The sequence below is a fragment of the Cyprinus carpio genome, chromosome A25 (genome assembly GCF_018340385.1).
Source record: "Cyprinus carpio isolate SPL01 chromosome A25, ASM1834038v1, whole genome shotgun sequence".
Classification (NCBI taxonomy): Eukaryota; Metazoa; Chordata; class Actinopteri; order Cypriniformes; family Cyprinidae; genus Cyprinus; species Cyprinus carpio.
In genome coordinates, this window is record NC_056596.1 from 5046348 (window position 1) to 5068603 (window position 22256).

The 22256-nt window shown below is 35.7% G+C and overlaps 1 protein-coding gene across 1 annotated transcript in view; it reads left to right on the forward strand.

The window, feature by feature from the left end:
* Positions 1-3799: 3799 nt before the first annotated feature.
* The window catches only part of LOC109086696 (mucin-2-like), a 37538-nt gene continuing 19081 nt past the window's right edge, over positions 3800-22256 (forward strand). The window contains exons 1-25 of the mRNA XM_042715906.1: positions 3800-3984; positions 5123-5384; positions 5495-5609; positions 10432-10522; positions 10672-10793; positions 10897-11122; positions 11244-11369; positions 11809-11923; positions 12226-12364; positions 12495-12608; positions 12935-13001; positions 14704-14841; positions 14938-15102; positions 15407-15501; positions 15812-15938; positions 16203-16458; positions 16545-16597; positions 16828-16928; positions 17054-17205; positions 18376-18514; positions 18608-18712; positions 19005-19184; positions 19316-19561; positions 19664-19820; positions 20059-20190. Of these exons, the coding sequence (XP_042571840.1) occupies positions 3912-3984; positions 5123-5384; positions 5495-5609; positions 10432-10522; positions 10672-10793; positions 10897-11122; positions 11244-11369; positions 11809-11923; positions 12226-12364; positions 12495-12608; positions 12935-13001; positions 14704-14841; positions 14938-15102; positions 15407-15501; positions 15812-15938; positions 16203-16458; positions 16545-16597; positions 16828-16928; positions 17054-17205; positions 18376-18514; positions 18608-18712; positions 19005-19184; positions 19316-19561; positions 19664-19820; positions 20059-20190 (3496 nt within the window). The 5' untranslated portion in view covers positions 3800-3911. The remainder of the gene's footprint in view (positions 3985-5122; positions 5385-5494; positions 5610-10431; positions 10523-10671; positions 10794-10896; positions 11123-11243; positions 11370-11808; positions 11924-12225; positions 12365-12494; positions 12609-12934; positions 13002-14703; positions 14842-14937; positions 15103-15406; positions 15502-15811; positions 15939-16202; positions 16459-16544; positions 16598-16827; positions 16929-17053; positions 17206-18375; positions 18515-18607; positions 18713-19004; positions 19185-19315; positions 19562-19663; positions 19821-20058; positions 20191-22256) is intronic.

Below are 22256 nucleotides of genomic sequence, written 5' to 3' on the forward strand. Positions count from 1 at the left end.
AATTACTTACACTGTACACAACATAAATGAGGCAGTGGCGATAGAAACTCAAGGCAGTACAACCACCAGTGTCCCTCCCTTTGCCAACAATGTTGCCCGGTTTCATAAAGGCATTTTCTGTTTACACTTGTGTTTGCAGTGTCACAAAAAGGTGGAGCCATCATCTCACTTTAGATGTACATCAAAAAAGATGTTTGCCTTTGGAGGAACTTTTGGATGGTGGTGGAGAGAACACTGCAACTGAAGAAAACATGCAAATAGAAAAAAGAAAAAAAAAAACACACCAGCAAATTAAGAAAATATCTTCATCAGTTTGGCTCACAATGCAACCAAATACAGAAGTGCACTCAGAAATAAAAATAACAGATTTCAGTGTTTTTCCTTTTGTTTTCTGAAGATTACATAAAATTGTCTTGAAAACTTTTTGTTGCCTTTAACATTTATTTGCTTGACTTTTATTCTTGTCCCAAGCACATATTTTCCAAGTAGTGCTCACTGCAAAGCCAAATGACATCTCTGTGGACCTAATGGTTAGAGTTAGGTTTCGCAGTGTTTCCTGGGGATTGTAATCTTAACCATGGCATCTTTGTTTTCTAAGATCGAAGACTTAAGATATTGCAAGATGGGCCTCTCAGATGAATAGGAGAAAATTTAATGAACGCTTGATATAAATAAAAGAACCAATCACTAATTGGTAAAGTCTTCAGTTAGAAGCTCTGGTTGTTATAGAAACAGTCAGTGTTCTGAGATGCGTGTTTAGAATGGCACATGAGCCTGAAAATTTTTTTAATGCTATTTGAGCTTATGAAACAATTTATGACACAGTTGTTAGGTTTCATTGGTGATTTTAAATATGAAATTTAATCGTAAGCTTGGTGAACAGCTTTGAAGAATTTGATGTTTCCCCATTCAAAGAGATTGGAGCTGTATTTGCATGACTGAAATAGCTGCCCGAGAGAGTCAAAGGGCCTGTGGTAAGACTCGGTGGACACAGCTTACATGCTTTTAGAATAAAAAAAAAAAAATTCATTTTTCATTGGGCAATGCCGTGTCATTTACTGTATTTTCAGTATGTCACACCCAGAACCGTTGGTTCTGGTCCCACCTAAACGCCATCATTGTGTAATGATTGGGCAAGCACTCAAATGGGCAGGACTTTTCAGCAAATGGCCAATAATTGAAAGACGTGGGGTGTCAAACTGAAGGCCCAGAGCCCTGCAGAGTTTTGTTCCAACCCTACTCCAACACACATACCATGTAGTTTTCAAATAAGCCTGAAGGACTTGATTAGTTGGATCAGGTGTCTTTAATTAGGGTTTCTGGCCCTTTAGGAATTGAGTTTGACACCCCTGCTGTAGACGGCATTTTTTAAACTTGTCGAAAAACCTGATGCACATATAAATTGTCCCCTTCACATCTGTTATGATAATTTTAATTTATGTTTTACCTTTGCAGTTTACATGAACTTTACATCTTCTCATGTATGTCAATTGGCATATTGCTTCATTAATATTATGAATGTCATAACCAAACTTTATAACATTAGAGCAGTTCCCTTGAACACAGATGATGACGCTTTGAAGTGATGCTTGAGTAATCAAGAATATTCCAATGTACAAATAAGCATTCATTTGATTCCTACATCCTTGTTTTCTTTCCTTGCATCCCTCGCATACTAAGGGGGGTGGAGCAAGAAAAGGAAGCGAGGAAAGGAAACAAGGATCCATAAATAAGAAATTAAAAGCACCCTAAGTTCATCATTCAAATTGTTCCTTAATTGTTTTACTATGGAATTTATAACAAACAGGGGATTTTAGAGAATATAAAAATGAAGTACACACAGCTTGTGCAAAATAAAACTCTGATGTTGTGCTTTCTTCAGACTCAGCTGAAAGGATGGTAAAATGGTGCAGACGTTTCACTTTCCTACATCACCAGTGAGGGAGAGAAGAAATTATTTTTTTCAAACTCTTTGATTCTTTTTCTTTCAGCTGACTTCAGGGTGTTCAGGCCGTCATCAATTCACATCATGCTTCAGACCATCTTTGGGCTGTAGACAGTATTGTTGCTAGACAGCAGCCCCAGATGAACATCCCTTACCAAAAAGTAGTATACTTCAAGTTTATTTTATTAAGTATACTTAAGTAAAGTTCAAGTATATTTAGACTTTTTGTAAGTATAAGTCAAGTATACTTAAATGTCATTTTAAGTATATTTCTGAGAAGTACATAAAGCCCATTTCTGAGAAGTACATAAAAAGCAAACTAAAAGCATACTTTCCTATTTTTAGTTTAAAAGAAGTATACTAATAGCACACTTGAATAAACTTCTTTTTCGTAAGGGATGTATTGGAGTGTACAGAGACTTGTATGCAACAGAATGTGGACTATGTGAGTCCATGGATTCTGATGGTCGTTTATGAGCATAACAGAATTTTGCTTTTGCATATAAATAATGCCTTTTCCCACTCTTCTTTCCAGTTCTCACTGGACTGTCAGTCTGGCTGACAGTGCCCTAGATTAAAAGTTGTTGTTTTAGATGTGTGTTTAATAATTTATGTTGTTAAAATAAGATTCTGTTCTGCAAATGCATTATCTGCTGGTTTATTTAGCTAATTTTCAGTGCACCACATTAAGAATGCCACTTGTAAGGCTTTGAATGTTAAAGTGCAAATTAACACCAGACCACTCTTTTGGGTTTGCTACTGTTACAATTAAAAATTGTAGAAGGGGAAAAACAGTGGTATGATGTAAGCAACACAGCTAAAGCAAATACAATTGATAATGGGTGTGCTAGATTTATAATGTGCGAATAATCAAGCATTGACAATAATCAGTCATATTGGCGGCACTGAGGGGGCCACATGTAAAATTCTGCTTAGGGCCCAATAAAGGCTTGGGCTGGCACTATTCTAGTCTAGGCTAATACAGTTTTTTTTTTTTTTTTTTTAACTCTTTGATATTTTTCTTTTTATTTATTTATTTTTTATTATTTCATTCAGATTTTTTACTCTTTCATTGGAATTAAAATGTAATTGATTTTTATTTTTTTTTTGTTTTATTTTGTTCTATTTTATTCTGCTATAAATACTGTAAAACTTTTTGTTGACTAATGTTTCATTTCCAGATGAACTATTTTTCGAAAGGTCCACAGGATCAACTATGCTTGAAAAAATTGCTGAAGAAATACCCATAAATGGTTATGCATGACATCACAATTCTTACAAATCTGAAATCTTGGAAAAGAAAAGGATAGGGATATGAGCGCTGCCAGATGGTGAACGGTCAGTTTGTTTTAATTCGCGAAAGCACTGGTGGCATTCAGAAGCTTGAGACACACCTAGGTACCTGCAAAGATGCTGCACGTCAGATTATCTGCCAGACAGGATGTTCAAACCTCACATGCAATCATGTATGTGATCACTTGACATTTACTGGCATATTGCTGCAAGCTTGATGGAAAATTTTATTCTTTTGACACGTTTATGATCATACCCTACTCGAGAAATTAGGTCTACAAAGTAACTCAAGACACTTAAGACTCTAGTTATTTACACAAGACCATTAGTCTTCATCTCATTCTCCATATCATTGTATATTTATTTTGCAGGATTTAGGAGTGAATGGTATTTTTTGTAATCCTCACACACACACACACACACACACACACACACACACACACACACACACACACACACACACACACACACACACACACACACACAAACACGCTATAACTGGTCTTTTGTAATAGCAGGTTGACTTTTTTTTTTGTCATAAACATTACAGAAAGCTGGCAGACCCTCCCTGCAGGGTGGGGAGAGAAAGATGATTGAGAAATGATATAAAAGGGTATGAAAAGAAATCCAGCAGTACTGGAGCTCTACCTTTAGACCTCTCTCACCTCCTACCATGGAGTGGAGAACATCCACAGTCTGCATACTGCTTCTGGCACTTACCGGCATTCAGGTTGATTCAAACACGGGTAAGAGTTAACTTTCAGTCAAAAACATCCTACTTGAAATGATTCTTGAGGGGTTTCATTTGTCCCATTTATTTTATTTTATTTTATTTCATTTTCTATTTTATTTTATTTTATTTTATTTTGTTTTATTTTATTTTTTATTTTATTTTATTTTATTTTTTATTTTATTTTATTTTATTTTATTTTATTTTATTTTATTTTATTCTTTAATACTCTAAAAGTTTTGATGATAAATATTTTATTTTTGGATGAATTAATTATTTTCCGAAAAGTCCACAGGGTCAAACATGCCCATATTTGAATAAATATCCCAAAATGAATTTATTTATTTATTTATTTATTTATTTATTTATTTATTTATTTATTTATATGTTTAAGTGTGTTAGAATTTGAGTATGTACATGAGTTATTAAGTTTAAAAAAAATTATTCACAGCATTTTTTTTCTTTTTTATCATTATGTTTCTTGAGGATTGTAACCTTGACCATGGCAATGTTGGTGCAAATAGCTTGATGATGTGGTTGGAAACAGCATTGGTATCAGAATCTGAAAAAAAAAAAAAAAAAAAAGAACCACCTAGGTGATGACTGCTGAAGATCATAGTTTCATCACCTGAACCTGATACGATCAGTTGCCATTGATGACTTGCCTTAGAAGTTACTTAATATTTTCAGTTGTGAAAAAGTGGCAAAAGTTTATTTACTTCCCTTCATGATGACTTGAAATTCAGCTTGATCAACTTTGCATAAATTTGTGGATTGACTGTTTTAGTACAAATGTAAAAGTGACCAAATAAGGAATTATCTGAGAACGTCATTTGAATTACTGAATTTTAATTGAGTTTGCAAACAGAGAGCATAATTGTAATTAAAGTTTAAGGACATATAATTCAAATATAAATACATTTATATAACTGCTGTAAGCATGGATTTTTAATAATACATTACATGTTTTACATACATTTTTCAGGGATCAACATTTGAAATGCCACTTATAGAAATTTGTATTTGATTTATTTTTAATAAATGATATTTTTATTTATGGGCTGTGGTAGAAGAATAAAAATTGCAAAAAAATGCTTTAAATTCTCTCATAATTTTTTCATATTTGACTTTTCATTTTTCTTTTTTTTTTGCAGTCTATACCAGTAACCATGTCAAAAACATCTGCAGCATGTGGGGAAACTTCCACTTCAAGACATTCGATGGAGACATGTATCAGTTCCCAGGCATGTGCGAGTATAACCTGGTGTCTGACTGCCAAAGCCTCGTCCGCCAGTTCTCGGTTCACGTGAAGAGAACAGAAAACAGCACTGGCCCAAAGATCAGCAGGGTGTCGATTACCATCAATGACATTGGTGTTGAGTTGACAGAGAAAAAGGCCGTAGTCAATGGAAAAAAGTAAGATTCTGGGAAACCCAAATGCTGCTTATTTTCTTTCACAGCTTTAAATAGCTTTAAAATGTATTCTGGTTGGTCAGTCTTTCATTTGAATCTTTTCTCTTGTTCAGAGTAATGCTGCCTGTGCAAGTCGCAGGGATTCTTGTGGAAGAGAATACACTTTACACCAGACTCTATTCCAAAATGGGCATCACTGTCAAGTGGAATAAAGAGGATGCTGTTATGGTGAGGCTGTAGGCTAGTGTGGCTCATCATGAGCTCAAAATGACTTTTACAAAAGTACATATTTAACTACAGGGTTTCAAATGGATATCAGAATGATTTAAGATTCACAAACCTAAAATACACTTAACTTGCTTAATTCCTTCCAAGATGGACAACGGTTCAGTAATTAAGTCAGTTAAGCGATTCATGGATTGGATCGGTAGGCTGCATATGGCCTGGTTTCACAGACAGGGCTTAGACTAAACCAGGATTAGGCCATAGTTCAATTAGGACATTTAAGTAATTTTTCATAAACATGCCTTTGAAAACACATAACTGGTGTGCATCTTGAGACAAAACAAACAGGGGTGTGTCTACATGTATACACTGTTTGGCCACCCCAGGTGCCCCCCCACCAGATGTCGTGTGTCTGGCTTGTTTTTATTAAATTTCTAAGTGTATCTGGCAGTGGCGGATCTTGGCATGGGCAATATAGGCAGCTACCGTTTTTTTCTCTTCAATATAGGCTACTTATTGAATTTAAGGCAGTTTCTATAGCGATATCTTACTGACAAAATGTAGAGACCGCAGTAATGTAACGCGATAGCACATCCATGAAATGCGCAAGCAAGAATCTCTCCACTCACAAGACTGGATGTACACTTTTAAATAGACAGTGTTCTCTTATGAATTGGCTCTGCTCTCGCTCAGATATCGGGTGTGCGCACTCAAACTTTGTACTTGTATCACTGAAGGCCAAGAGCTTTTTTAATTCAGGTGAAGAGTAGGCTTATCCTTCTAAATGGAAGCAAGTTGATTATAGTCAGCCTTCTGTAGTTATTTATTTTATTATGTAATACATATTCAAGTTAAGTGCATATTGTAAATATGCATTTATTAAATTATTTTATTTAGTGCATTTGTATTTTGTTCTTTTTGTATATAGTTCTACAATAAAAGCATATCAACCAGGTCCGGTTGCACAAATAAGGTGTTTCTGAAATTAGTGAGGGTGCTCTAGTCTTAATTCACATTTTCACATATTTTGTCCCATGCATTGCTATGGTTATCACTATGTCAATCACTGTTATTTCGAGAGTGAATCCCACATAACTATACAGATGCTATTCCCAAAACTTTGCAAAGTGTGTACAGCTGAAAAAACTGAAGTTCTACATTTTGAATGGATTATAGCCTAGAAAGCTCACAAAGAGCGCTCCCTTTATAATCACTAAAAAGCTGTCTCTCTTTGTTCATTGTGATCTCTGTTATGACCAATGAATCTCTCTACACTGCATGATCAATCTATTATTTACATTGTGTATATTATAATGAGAGGATTCAACTGTATAACTCAGCATGGAACAAAAACTTTACGTTTGAGACAAAACCACCATATACTCTCATGAGGAGGATGAAAATGTTTTCATTTGAGTAAAGCCTTTAAGTTGCTTTAAGTGTTTTTCTTCATTGAATATGTAAAATTTTTCCTGTGGTAACATCTAATTTATTAGATTTTATTAAATCCAAGAATATTAACCTAATTAGTCTATACATTAGATTACAGTGATAAAATGAAATTGAAGAATTAGATCAGGTAGAAATAGCTCCCTAAAATAAAATTTACAGGTTGGCACTTCTTAATAGTGTACCATAGATTCTACAATGTTTTTATTTCTTTCTTTCTTCTCATCATGCTCATTCTGGTCATTTTGAGCCCACCCTTTTTTTTGAGGCAGTGTCTCAGCCTGGCCCCCCATTTAAAATGTTCTAGACACGCCCCTGAAAGGCACTGATATATTTTAAAATCAGTCAGTGCAAGTTTCTTCTAATATTCAGTGGAGCTTTGCTGTAAATTCCATGTATTACCATTAGATATTGAAATGTCACGTTTGAATTTGGTTTACCAATCAAATGCATTTATTCAGAATTTGACTTTTGAACGAACTGTGTGCATATCTATCAGATACCATGCCAGATACCACTACCCCCCACAAACAGCAGACTAAGCAGACATAGTCAGTAAAAAATCCCCAGCTATCAGGTTATTTTACTAAAGCTGATGATGGAGTAGAAGTTGTGGAACAGCAAGTGGACCGGGCACATGGAACAGATAAAAACAGCGCCATCGTCCACACAGATTTTAGGTTAGTTTGATTATTAACTTGATGGATTTATTTGGCTTTTTGTGTTTGAACAAACTCTATATTCGCTTAAGGTTTGGGAAATAACCCGGTAGAAATGTCAATCGTTTTTCGCGTAATGATGTAAGCTTAAACGCGTTTTAAGCATTGTGGTTTAAAAACAAATGGTTTAAAACTATTCATGGACATTAAGCAGTGGGGCAGAATTCATGCTGGTAAATGCTCGCGTTAAGTCTGTTTCAGCCTGATACGCGCGGCGCGCACCTGCTCTTTTCCGCTCCTTGTGCTTAACCGTTCAAATACACGTGTCAAAATGCCCGTCTTTGCGAGTATTCTCGTCAACACAGTCATTTGTGTCTTACATGAACATTAATAGTTAAAGACAAATCATGTGTAGTAGTAGTCTATATGAGATCCTGGCATTATATGATGAGATCATCACCCAAAAATTTAAATACTGGCATCATTTACTCACCCTCAAGTTGTTCTAAATCTGTATGAATGTCTTTGTGCTCCTCAACATAACAGAATATATTTTGAAGAATGTTCATAACCAGAAAGTCTCAGGTCCCCATTGACTCCAATAGTGTATTTTTTATTGTATTGTTATTATTATTGTGTGTGTGTATATATATATATATATATATATATATATATATATATATATATATATATATATATATATATATATATATATATTGGTTACCAGTATTGTTCCAAATATATTCTTTTGTGTTCAACAGCAGTTGAAATTTCATACAGGTTTAGAACAAAAACAGAATTTTCATTTTCCTCTAAACCATCCCAACAAATCATTCCAATAAATCTCAATAATCCAAATCAAACAACAAAAAAAAAAGCACTTAATGAAATCACTCAACTGTCCTTGACTGAATCACTTTTGTAAAATAAGTAAGACTTAATGTAGCCTATATTGAATTTATACAGTGAACACTATTCAGTCTATTTGTATATTTACTTTATACAATATAATATTTCTTATTAATTTTGTTAAGTTTTTTAAGTAGGCTGATTTTGGATGTATCTTTGTTCAATTATAATTTGTGACTGTTTACTTGTGTTCACTGATGGGCGGGACAGCAAACTGCCAATAATTGAAATGTCGAAATACATGATTGACAGACCCAGTACTTTAAAATCACGCTGGAGATTTTCTAGACAGAGGTAAATGAAATGTTTAAGAACAAGTGTTTGGCTTAATGGCTTTAAATTTGACGTTTATAATCTTTTTGAGAAGCTAAAGGAGCAGAATTTATTTATTGCACAACACGACAGTTTTTAATTGAGGTATAACTAGTTTACGCCACAGGAAACCAGTAGCAGACATTTCAAGGAAGTGACCAGACAATGAATGATTTAGCATATTGTGCAAGATGAAGCAACATGTGAAGTGAAATGCTATATAAGGCAATGCTCTGTTACACACTGAAATGTACAGTATATCTGTCCTTATGAACATGGTTGTTTCCAATACTGAATTTCAGTCTGCAAGTAATATTCACTGGTGTATACTGACAATTAATAACAAGTATATAATTATAGTATAATTTGGTGCCATTGTATTGTTACCAGGGCCGTGCACCGACATTTTGAGGGACAGTGGCCCAAACCAAAAAAAAAGGCACTGGGGGGTGGGTGCTTGTTAATACAAATTATCCAGTTGTTACAAATATACAGTTAACAGAGAAGACAGCACACTTTGTAATAATTCCAGACTTTATTGTAGATGTTTTGATAAGAGTGGGCTCTCCCTCACTCTCTGAGCCTGCTTCTGCCTCATCTTCAATGAAAGTAGGGGAGAGTGGGTAAGTTGACCCACCCCCTGTTTCTTAGCAACTGTACACTTTTACTGTCTTGTGACCATGTATTTTGGAACCACCCATCATTTCTGCCAGATTGTGAAAAGGAGAAACACATGGGGGGAATGGAAGACACCCATTTACTTTAAAAACAGTTTTTAGCTTGTCAAAGTACAATTTTAGCATAACAGATGTAATTGTTGTTACATCAAAGCAAATTTATCCAGGTCTAAAAATAGTCATGATACATATACTGTAGGTGATTTAGCAACATATAAATATTAGCCTGAACTGATAAGCAACAGAGCTATTTTTTTTTTTCCAAAAGGGCAGCTATGGGGCAAAGTGAGCCAAATGCTGTGGGGTATATCAAGTCAGCATTTTAACTTACCCCACCATAAGGCACTGTAGTTAAGTTAAATCTCTGAATTTTAAACTAGTATTTTAATGTGATATTACTGGTTTAGTTTATCAATATGTACATATTATTTGTAGTTTATTTGATAGGGACAGTTTACAAGTGCACTGAATCCTTCTCACATAATGATCATTTAAAATTATAGGAATACTTTCATCAGTTTCTAAGGGCTGGCACTGGCTTTCCCCACAAGACTGAACACAAATTATGTCTATTCCATATTCCTTGCTGGCTTTCCCCACAAGACTGAACACAAACAAAATACATAACACAAACCATTTATATTCAACATAAAATAACTTTGGCTTTCCCCACAAGACTGAACACAAATTATGTCTATTCCATATTCCAGTGTTTTGCTTGCTCTGATCACGTAACATTAATACTGACATAAAATCCAAATGGACAAAAATATTATGTCAAATGATCTAACAATGAAGTTCTTTGTGGCCCTTTGTTAGGTGGAACTCGACTCCAAATATTCCAATCTCACTTGTGGGCTGTGTGGCGATTTCAATGGCATCCCAGTTTACAATGAGTTCATTGATTACGGTAAGTCACATTTACAGCCTGATTTCTTACTTTTCAATAGGTAGTCATTATTTGGCCAATTATGAACAGTATAAATGATAATTCCTCATGGATTTCAGATTTTTCAGAGTTTTAAGCATATCCAAGATCAAGTGTCTTATTTATTGCAGGACGGAAGGTTGGCTATATTGAGTTTGGTAATATGCACAGAGTTCCCAACCCAACACATACCTGCAAAGATCCTTTTGAAAACGCCGATGAGCAAAATGTGGTGAACAAATGTGAAAAATTTGTAAGTTACAGAAGAAAGTTGACAGCAGCAACTCAGAATTCCAGTATTGTTACCTAATATGAACCTTTGAGGTTCAATATGTTTCATGTCCTTTTCACAACAGCGGTCATATTGTGCAGACCTTTTGAAGGATGAAAAATGGTCTTCTTGTAGCTGGGTTTTGAACCGTGAGCCGTATATCAAGGCCTGTACAAAGGATATTTGCTTGCGTCAACCTAAAGATAAAGACACCGACACCTCTGTGCTCTGTGCGACTTTGTCTGAATATTCACGTCTGTGCTCTCACGCTGGAGGAACTCCGCCGAACTGGAGAACAGCAAAATTCTGTGGTAAGTACCTTGATAATTCCGGTGAAAATGATGGGATTCTTCTCTCTTGAGCTGTTCCTTTGTTTTTAATTCTTATTATTAGCAGATGTAAAGACTCTGTGTGTCTTGTATTTTTATGCAGCTGTGACATGTCCGTACAATATGGTACATTCTGAAAGCGGCTCCCCCTGTATGGACACATGCTCACACAAAAACACAAACACACTATGTGAGGAACACAACATTGATGGCTGCTTCTGTCCGCCAGGTCAGTACCACTGTTTATATAATATAAACCATTATTTATTAATATAAACTACTGTTTAAAAGTCTTGGGTGGTTTTATTCAACAAGGATGCATTCAATTAATCAAAAGTGACAGTAAAGACATTTACTTTATGATGTTACAAAAGATTTCTATTTTTGAAGAATCCTGAAAAGAGTAGCCTAAGCAGCACAACTCTTTTCAACATTAATGATGATAAGACTTTTTTTCTTGAGCATCAAATTTCTGAAGGATCACGTGACACTGAAGGCTGGAGTAATTGCTGCTAAAAATTAATCTTTGCCCCACATGTATAAATTATATTTTAAAAAATATATTATTTTAAATTGTAATAAAGTTTCATAATATTAGTGTTTTTAATGTATTTTTTTTTAAAGAACCAGATAAAGTTGATACTGAATGCATTGTGTCTTCATTATAGGAACTGTGTTTGATGACATCTCAAACATGGGCTGCATCCCAGCAGAAAAGTGTAAGTGCAAGCATGACCGCATCTACAGCACAGGAGAGATCCTACGCAAAGATGACGGAGAATGGTAATAAAACCCTTCTTACTCGGTTCTCCTCATATTTCTATTATGGATATGTATGGCAGAATTTATTTATTTTTATCCCAGTGCATTCTATATTTTACTTGTATAGAAGAACAATATTTATATACGTCAATATTACTGTTAACTGCATATGCCTGACAAAATGCTAAATTATGATGCACTGGAGGAATGGGAAAAACTGCAATTTTATAAATGTATAAAAACATCAGAACTGTGATTTATCATGTTGACCTCTGAAGCTCATTGTTTTCAGCATCTGTTTGTAATTGTATTGTGTAATTCAGTATATGTAAGAAGGGAGAATGGATCTGTACAAGTATTCCCGTCCCTGGCCTGTGCGCAGTAGAGGAAGGATCTCACTTCACCACCTTTGACGGGAAAGAATTCACTTTCAATGGAGACTGTAACTATGTGCTTTCAAAAGTGAGCGTGTTTTAGTTACTAACTACACCTTATTTAATTGTTAAGACATGTTGGGATTTATGTTTGTATCCATGCTTAAGGAATATGTGAAATTCCTAATAAATGTCAACATCTGCATTTGTTTTTGTAGGACTGTAAGGAGTCCAAGTTCAACATATTGGGGGAGATAGTTCCTTGTTTTAATCAACAGACTGATACCTGTTTAAAGTCTGTTGTGGTGCTGTTTAACAATGACATGAAAAATGTGCGTACACCTCTCTACTTCCACAATCTTGTATATTTGGCTTTTACAGCAAACAAGTCTTTTTGACAGTATGAGTGTGTAATGAGATACATAAGTTTAAGATCAAACGTTTAAAACCAGTAAGATTTTTAAAATGTTTATGCTTACCAAGGCTGCATTTATTTGATTGAAAATAGTCAAATTAGTAATATTGTAAAATATTATTACATTTTAAATAATTTTTTTTCTATTTTAATATATTTGGAAATGTGGTATATTCCTGTGATTTGCAATGTATGAAATTTTAGTCTTCAGTGTCACCTGACACTGTGCTCTTTCTTTTTCAGCCTTTGATTATTAAAGCTGACGGGACAGTCCAGCACAATGCAGACGTTTTACTTCCTTACATGACAGGTGAGGGAGAAGAAACTCTTTATTTCTTTTCTGTGTTTTAGAGTCTATATGGTAAAAAAAATATATATATATGAAGTAGGGCTTGAACGAAGTTGACTAGTCACTGATGACATCATTAATGAACATAAGACTGGAGCTGTAAAAAAACACCTTGTGCACAGCTATGGCATATGACAGTGCTGCCCACATGGTTATTGCTCTCATAACAGCTAATTTTTTTCAGTTCTTTTGTCTTTGGGTCGTTATATTTCTCACAGATTTCTGCTCGTTCTAAATCAGATAACGTTACAGATAAAGTAGCACAGTAAAGATTACATTCATATGAACGCATTAGTGAGAGTGATTGCATGTTTGAATTAATTCTACCTGGCAGCGTCTCTCTACTAGTAGTGAAGCTGTGGGATTTAATTAAGAAATAAATTATATAACTTTTCAGTTTCTAAGCTATTTTATTGAGAAATCACAGAACAGTGTTGATAATACATTTCCGTGCGTGATGTACAAGCCACTGTCTGTAGCCTATGTGTGTGCGTTACAGTGCAGCAGAGCATTACATTAGAACGGCGAATAACTTACCTGTACAATATATGGGTGTTAAAACGTGCATTCTCCCGTTCAATTTCGAGCATCCAATAATATAATATATATACTCGTGGAGCGCTTTCGGAGTGTGTATTTATTTGTAATTTTAACTGTGTTGGAAATGGAGCGTAAATGTGGAAGTCCTTCAAAGATTTATTATCCTGTTGGGCCCTATAGGACCAGTGACTATGCGACGTCAAGCCTAAAGGGATACTCCACCCCAAAATGAAATTTTGTCATTAATCACTTACCCCCATGTCATTCCAAACCTGTAAAAGCTTAGTTCGTCTCCGGAACAGAATGTAAGATATTACAGATGAACAACGGAAGGCCTGTGATTGTCCCATAGACTGCCAAATAAATAACAGTGTCAAGGTCCATAAAAGGTATGAAAGTCATTGTCAGAATACTCCATCTGCCAATAGACGTGCAATCTGGGTTATATGAAGTGACGGGAACACTTTTTGTAAGCGAAGAAAACAAAAATAATGACTTTATTCAACAATTCCTTTGTCAGCAGTCTCCTCTGTGTCTCTCCATATCATTGTATGCTCTTCTGTATCATCTGTGCCACAAGGATGCTCAGTTTTCTTTCAAATCAAAGCTAAATGCACGTAGAAACAGTGCATCCTTGTGGTGCTGATGATATAGAAGAGCATACGCAGCATATGGTGATATGGAGAGACACAGAGGAGACTGTTGACGAAGGAATTGTTGAATAAAGTCGTTATTTTTGTTTTCTTCGCTTACAGAAAGTGTTCCCGTCACTTCATATAACCCAGATTGCCCGTCTGATGGCAGGTGGAGTATTTTGACTACAACTTTCATACCTTTTATGGACCTTGACACTGCTATTTACTTGGCAGTCTATGGGACAGTCACAGGCCTCCCGGTTTTCATCCAAAATATCTTAAATTGTGTTCCGAAGAGAAACTGAGCTTTTACGGGTTTGGAATGACATGGGGGTAAGTGATTTAATGACAAAATTTTCATTTTGGGATGGAGTATCCCTTTAAAGCATCATGGCAGAGCACTGAAGTCAACTAGTCAACTAATCGATTAGTCGGTGCAACCCCTAATATGAAGTGTTTTTTAAACTCTTTAATTTTTTTTCTCTTAGCTGACTTCACAGTGTTCAAGCCGTCATCGTTTCACATCATGCTTCAGACTACCTTTGGGCTGCAGGTGCAGGTTCAGCTGGTGCCTCTTATGCAGGTGTACATCACTGTGCACCAAAGCTTCCAGGGCAAGACTTGTGGTGAGTCCTTCATCTTAAAAAGCATGATAAAATATTTAAATTATAAAGTGAATCCATCATGACAGCCAATGATGTGTGATTTCTGTGTTTATGCAGGTATGTGTGGAAATTTTAACAAAATGCTGTTAGATGATCTGAAGACCCCTCAGGGAGTGGTGGAGGGTACAGCAGTTTCCTTCGCAAACGCATGGAAGGCCCTCACCAACTGCCCCGACCGTACTGAGAGAATGGACGACCCCTGTTCCTACAGCAGTAACAGCGGTGAGAAACTTTTTGATTCTGAAGTCGGTGTGACAAAGTCAGGGTGGACAGTTTTCAATTTCATATTTTATTTGTTGTAAACATCTACAGAAGGTTTTAGAAGTGCACAAATTCATTTTAACCAAACCTTAACCAAAGCCACATCAACAGCTGTCAGTATTCTTCTAATACTGTTGCATCAGTCAGTATTCTTACATAAAATTACTTGGTGCACATGTTTTTAATACACGGTATTTGTTCATTTATGCATTTTGTTGTTAAGTAGAAGTATTGCTTAAAATACCATATTTTATGATGCTTTTAGAGCAATATGCCAATCACTGGTGTTCCAAGATGCAGGACAAGAAGAGCCTCTTTGCCAAATGTCACACCACTGTCAATCCAGACAGCTACTACAAAGTATGATCTGAAACAGTTGCGGATTATAGAGAGACAAGTAACATTTTCTTAACCTTTTGCAATTAAGCAACCCAGTATTCATTTTATATTATTCATATTGTATTATAGCATTTATTAATATTTTGAATTAGCTTTTATTTTTCTGTTTAGATTCAGTTTTAGTTTAAGTTTTAGCAATTTTGTTTTGTGCTTTTATTTTTTTATTAAAATTTAAATAAAATTCTATTTAGCTTAGCTTATGAAAAAAAAGAATGCAGTTTATCTCAGCTTCCATAATATTTAGTGACACAACATGTTTATGTGCTTTCAGAGATGCAGATACTCGAGCTGTAACTGTGAGAAGAGTGAGGACTGTCTGTGTGCGGTGTTCTCCTCATACGCCCGGGCCTGTGCAGCTAAAGGAATAATCCTCGAAGGCTGGCGAAAAATTGTGTGCGGTAAGATGGTTGAAAACGTAAATGAATGCATAAGGGGAAAATTTCGGTGAACAAAACATCAAAAATATTTTAAAAGTTTACTGTCATTACTAACATTCTGCTTTTGGTTGAAAATCGTATGATTATTTGTGATTTGTTTAACGTTTTTCACATGAACAAAGAAATGCATATACAATTTTGTACAGTGTACAATTTTTCCTTTGCACTATTGCTCTGTAAAACTGCTTTAGAACTAAATTTAATATAAAAAACTGGTCTCTACAGAGAAGTATACAAAGAATTGCCCGACCTCACAGAACTACTCCTATGAGCTGCAGACCTGTCAGCGTTCCTGTCTGTCTCTCGCCTCTGAGCGCCAAAGCTGCAGTCTTGACTTCGTGCCTGTTGATGGATGTGCATGTCCAGATGGACTCTACCAAGATGAGAATGGACTGTGTGTACCAATGGAAAAATGTTCATGTTTCCAAAATGGACAGCAAATTAATCCCGGGAAGTCTGTCACCATTAGGGATGAACACTGGTAAGTGAATGATAATATAGGTATCAGTGCACTAGGTATACAATAACTTTGATTTTAATAGAGTTTTATCTTATGTTTTTGTCCAGTGTTTGTAGGAATGGAAAACTCAACTGTCGTTCCTGGAAACCCCAAACTCTGGGTATGAAAAATTACTTTCATCTACTGCTTAGGTTAAATAAGTTTGCTTTTGCTTTAATTTAACACTTAAAATTTGTTTTATATAATATAAAATAGTAATATGAATAGTACACCCTTATCTGCAAATATGCTCGACGTCTGATGTAAATAGTCTTTAAATATGGTTTGTGATATAAAAAGAAAAAATATAAAAATGAACGATGCAGCATCTGCATTTGATATCTTTTGCAGGATGTTCCTCTCCGAAGGTTTTCTTCAACTGCAGTACATCAGCCCCAGATGAACATGGATTGGAGTGTGCAAAGACTTGTTTGCAACAGAAAGTTGACTGTGTGAGTCTGTAAATTCCAACATCTCTCTTTTTCTTTTCCATTGTCTTTCACTTGATTCTGCTGGTGTTATTAGTGTGAATAACAGCATTTTGCTTGTACATAATGTTTTCTTCCCTTCTTTCCAGTTCTCAGTGGACTGTCAGTCTGGCTGCCAGTGTCCTTCAGGTCTATTGGATGATGGCAGAGGAAATTGTGTTAAACCAGATAACTGCCCGTGTACACATGATGGACAGTTTTATGCACAAGGATCTCAGATAACCACAGATTGCAATAAATGGTCTGTAAAACCGGTGTTTTTATATTTTACATTTTAATTAAATTTTAAAGTATTAGTAATTTTGTGTTTGTCATTTTTAAACTACTTTTTTAAAAAATATATTTTTTATTCATTTTTATTTAAGTTTTAATAGTTTTTTAGTACTTGAGGTTAAACTGTGCACAGTACAAATGTTGCAAATAGCTGAAATAAAATAAGTTATTTATTTTTTTACTTTTTACTTTTTTTTAGTTTGATTATTTTATTTCAAGTAATGAAAACGTCTTCAGGTTACACATGTAACCATGGTTCCCTGAAGGAAGGAGACTCTGAGTCGAATGACCACGCTCTGAATCATGTGTGTAATCAGACCAATGGATGGGCGAGACGTCATGGGCAGGTGATGTAGAGACCCGGAAGCTATAAAAGTATGTGCGGTGGAACTGGCATCAACTTCTAGGAATGAAGCAAGCGCTCGCAGGGATGCCGGAAGTATGGCACCGAGCCACAGCATCTAGTTCCTTCCCCGACCTCGACACCTCGGTGTGAAGGCTGGGGAAGAATGGCAGGCTCCGGCGTGGAGGTGGCAGTGACGGCCTCACCCTCAGAAAGCATTCATCCAACTTGGTTTTCTGCAGCTCAGTCTGTTTCTCGGCAGGCCAATAGATGTTCAACTTGGCCACGGCATGAGTAACCACCTTCACTAGCTTCTCATACTGAGGCGATTGAGGGGGCGAATCCTCATTGACGCTTTAGACATAGTAGAGCTTACTGGTGAGACAAACCACCAGGTTAACAAACAACAAAGAGTTTGACTGACACACACAGAGCGCTTGCTGAAGGACATAAAGCTGATGCCGGTTCCACCGCACGTGCTTTTATAGCTTTCTGGTCTCTATGTCACCCGCCCGTGACATCTCGCCCATCCATTGGTCTGATTAAATTCATGATTCAAAGCGCGGTCACACTGAAGGCGTCCCCATAGCATTTTGACCCAGCTTGAGGTCCTGAAGGGGAACTTTATTTCAAGTAATAAAAAAAGTAATGAAACAACAGCCATTACCATTGCTACTTTAAAGTTACATTACCATAAAACCCCTAAATAATGAGAAAATACAACCTGGCCTTTAATGATCTATAGCATAATACTGTAGAACCACACAAGATTTGAGTCTACCTCTATATTTACAGCACTTGCCAACAGGGAAAATGGAAATGTACACATTATAAGTGTCCAGGAATATGCACCATATACGGCAGCGGACATTATAGAACTTTCGATCAGCATACATTCGGCTTCAGTGGAGGCTGCAGTTATATTGCTGCTCAGGTATGTGAATTTGGTCAGAAGCTTTATTTAAATGAAATTACAAATAAAGCTCTTCCTTCAGGAGGCAACAAGTCACATTCTCTTGTTTTGCAGAACACGTGTGGAAATAAAACTGGCCATTTTCATGTGATCACTGAGAATATGCCTTGTGGAACAACAGGAACCACATGTTCAAAGGCTGTCAAGATACTTTTGGGGGTAAGGACGTGTTATATTTAGCAAAACATTCAATATTATGCTACATTAAGGGTCATGAAATACTAAAGCAATCTGTTCAGCATGTTTAGTTTATTTTATTGTTGTTGTTATGTTAATGTTATAGTTACGTGTGGTATAAGACAATAATAGTGCACGCAATTTTACATTTAAAAGGCCAATGATGGATTTCCCCTCCATCTTCTTCAACATTTCAAAGCAATATAGAGTCAATGTCAGTCACTGGATTACAATGTTTGTGATTGTTTTTTTTTTTTAATTCTTTTTCACAAAGAGGACAATGCTGCTGCTTTCTGGTGGAACTGTAACAGCCGCTGATACTGGAAGTGGTCCAGAGATCAAGTACATTGAGAGAAGCATTGGGATGTACCTTGTCATTGATGCAAACATCGGACTGACAGTTTTGTGGGACCGCAAAACCACTGTCCGTATCATTCTGCAACCTCAGCACATGGTGAGTTGAAATCTTGAATAATGATCTGCAGTTTTTTCATGTTTTGAACTGATACTTCCAGATATTGTACAATAGTCCCTGAATTTGATTTATTTGTTGAGCAACATCTGTGCTTTGTTACTTTTTCACAGGGAGACGTCTGTGGTCTGTGCGGAAATTTCAATGGAAATGCAAAAGATGATTTTACCACTCAGGGAAATTTGCCAACTACAAATATAAGGGAGTTTGTGGACAGCTGGAAAGTTTTAAGTAATTGCCCAGATGCAAAACCAGACTTTAACCCATGCTCTGAGACCTCCAATCGAGAGACATGGGCAAAAATTCAATGTAGCATTATCAAGGACATCAAGGGTCCATTCAAAGACTGCCATAACAAGGTACAGTTGCAAAGACTTTTGAGTCAATAAATGGAGTTCCCTATAATGTGTTATACAAGAATCCTACATATTTGTTAAGGATGGAAATGCTTATTCCCACAGGTGGATCAAAACCCATATTATGAGAACTGTGTGAAGGACTCGTGTGCATGTAACACAGGTGGAGATTGTGAGTGTTTCTGCACAGCTGTGACAGCTTATGCTCAAGCCTGCAATGAGGCAGATGTTTGTGTGAACTGGAGAACACCTGAGATCTGCCGTAAGCATCTTCAATTCTAGTGTGCAACTTCATAATCTGTAATCTTTAAATGTGATTTTCATGCAGATTCTGAATCTTCAGCTACTGTGTTTTCACAAAAAAAAGATTATGTGAATGAATCGATTGTCCGATCATTGCTTGAAGTGATTTCTATCTTTCAACAATGTACTGCAGTTTTATTGTATTTCATTTAGTTCAACTGTACACGTTCATACTTATATCAATGTTTTCCTCTCAGCTGTGTACTGTGACTACTACAATTATGGAACAGAAGATTGCACATGGCATTACAGTCCTTGTCATACACCTTGCTACAAAACCTGTCTCAACCCTAATGCTACCTGCGATAACAGTTTACCCAACCTGGAAGGTGAGTTGTCAGCTTGAGCACCTGCCCCTTTTCCCCTTGATGCCCAAAGTGCCCTTTTGTCAACGCATTTTTTTTTTTTTGTAATTACATGCCCTTTTGTGAAGGCCTGCCCAATCTAACTATTAGTAAAATCAATGAATAATAATTTAGCTATAAATAAAATGATCTATATGATGACCTTTCACCTAGCGATCTCTTCCGGGTGATCCCTCACGTTCAGACACCTTTATTAATTTAGCCTGCCACCAGACACCTTCAATAACATCTGCGGCTGCCAGTAAGTGGAGTTCTCAGTGGAGCAGTGTGCGTGTATATTTTTATTATTCAATTATTATTATTATTTTACAAGAACGATGTGAAGAGAGCATGCACAGCTGTTGTTTATATTGCTGTGTGTAGCCTGTGGAAGTAATGTTAGCTGTAGCAAGGGGCTATAATATTTTTGTTCAGTATTTTCCTAATGACAAATTTATGATTGATTTATAAAGGCTACTAATAACACCTTTTTCCCATTTTTATCACAAAATAAGGCAGGAAATATATTTTATAGTTTCTATACTAAAGGATATGTCAAGAAGTACTGCATTATTCATATAGTTTATTTATTTATTACCTGGAGATAACATGTAAAACACACATAAACCACATATTGTCGCAATCATGTGTTTATTGTCTTCACGTTTAATCAGTCAAACCATTTGTGTTTTTTATTCAGCTCCGCTACGGCAGATATTGGTTTGCCTACAGAGATAGCTGGATGCTTTTGTCCATATTAGGGATTTCCTGCACATCATCAGTTATAACTTCTATGAGTCTGTTTTGGACTTTCTGCACGAGATTATCCTCTGGCTTCGAGTATGAATGAAACGTATACTGCCTGAGAGTGTTCAGTGTCCATGATGTTCACATCGCCTCATACTGGTTACAAAAAATGTCAGGTCATGCATAGACAATAGATCCTGCCACTTTGAATTTAAATCTAGATTTATTTACACTGGCCCGTAAAAGCCTCTATGTGAACACACCTTCCCGAATAAAGTGCAGGGGACAAATTTACATTTAAATTAAAATAAAATATTTATTAAGTATTAAAAATGCAGCTAACATAATTCTACACACAGCAATACAAACAATGATGCCCGTTCTCTTTCGTTCTTGCTGTTTGATTGAGAAAAGTTTCACGAGCGCCGAGGGGTCTGGTCTTTTTATGTTATCTGACTTAAAACTATTCATACTTTATTATTATTATTACAGTATTAATTAAAAAAACGTAGAGTGCCTTAAAAATAATGATCGCAATACTGGTAAAAGGCTTATACTGATTTTCTCATCCTCCGAATTATCAATCCTGTTTTTATTATCATTATTAAATTAGAACAGTAAATTTGAATTCTATTTTAAATATGATAGTTATTTTTTTTTACAATAGCAACAGTAAAACCACCATACCCTGTAAACTCCATAATAATAATAATAATAATAATAATAATAATAATAATAATAATAATAATAATAATAATAAATATAGCTGCAAGCAGCAATTACGGGGCCAAGCACTCCAGCGGCAAGTTGAGGAGCTAAGCATGGCATGGAGCATCAGACCAAATGCAACAATGAGCAATAAAAGCAATTTTAGGATGATTGTAATTGAAATGGATGAAAAATCATAAATACAACCTCTAGTAGCATGATTTATTGGCCTATCAAGTGTAACCAATAGGTGGCGCTGTTATCAAATCGATGTGGTGTATTCTGTGTGAGTTGACAGTGACACACACAAAGTTTGGTGTCAATATGCCAAAGCATTGCAGAGATACAGCTACAAGTGCCATTTTGGCATCATGCCTCAAATTCGTTGCTGTGGTATGCGAAAATGGTTTTGTCTATCGACACAAAATCCATAGCTTTTTGTCAGCACAGTCAAAATAACATCACACTATATTTTTAAAAAAATAAAAAAAACTTTATAAGAAGATCTAAAAAAAAGTATTTCAACAAAAAAAATAATAACGGACAACAAGTTATTCAGCTTACTCTGGCATATTTGGTATCTATGTTGTCGGCAT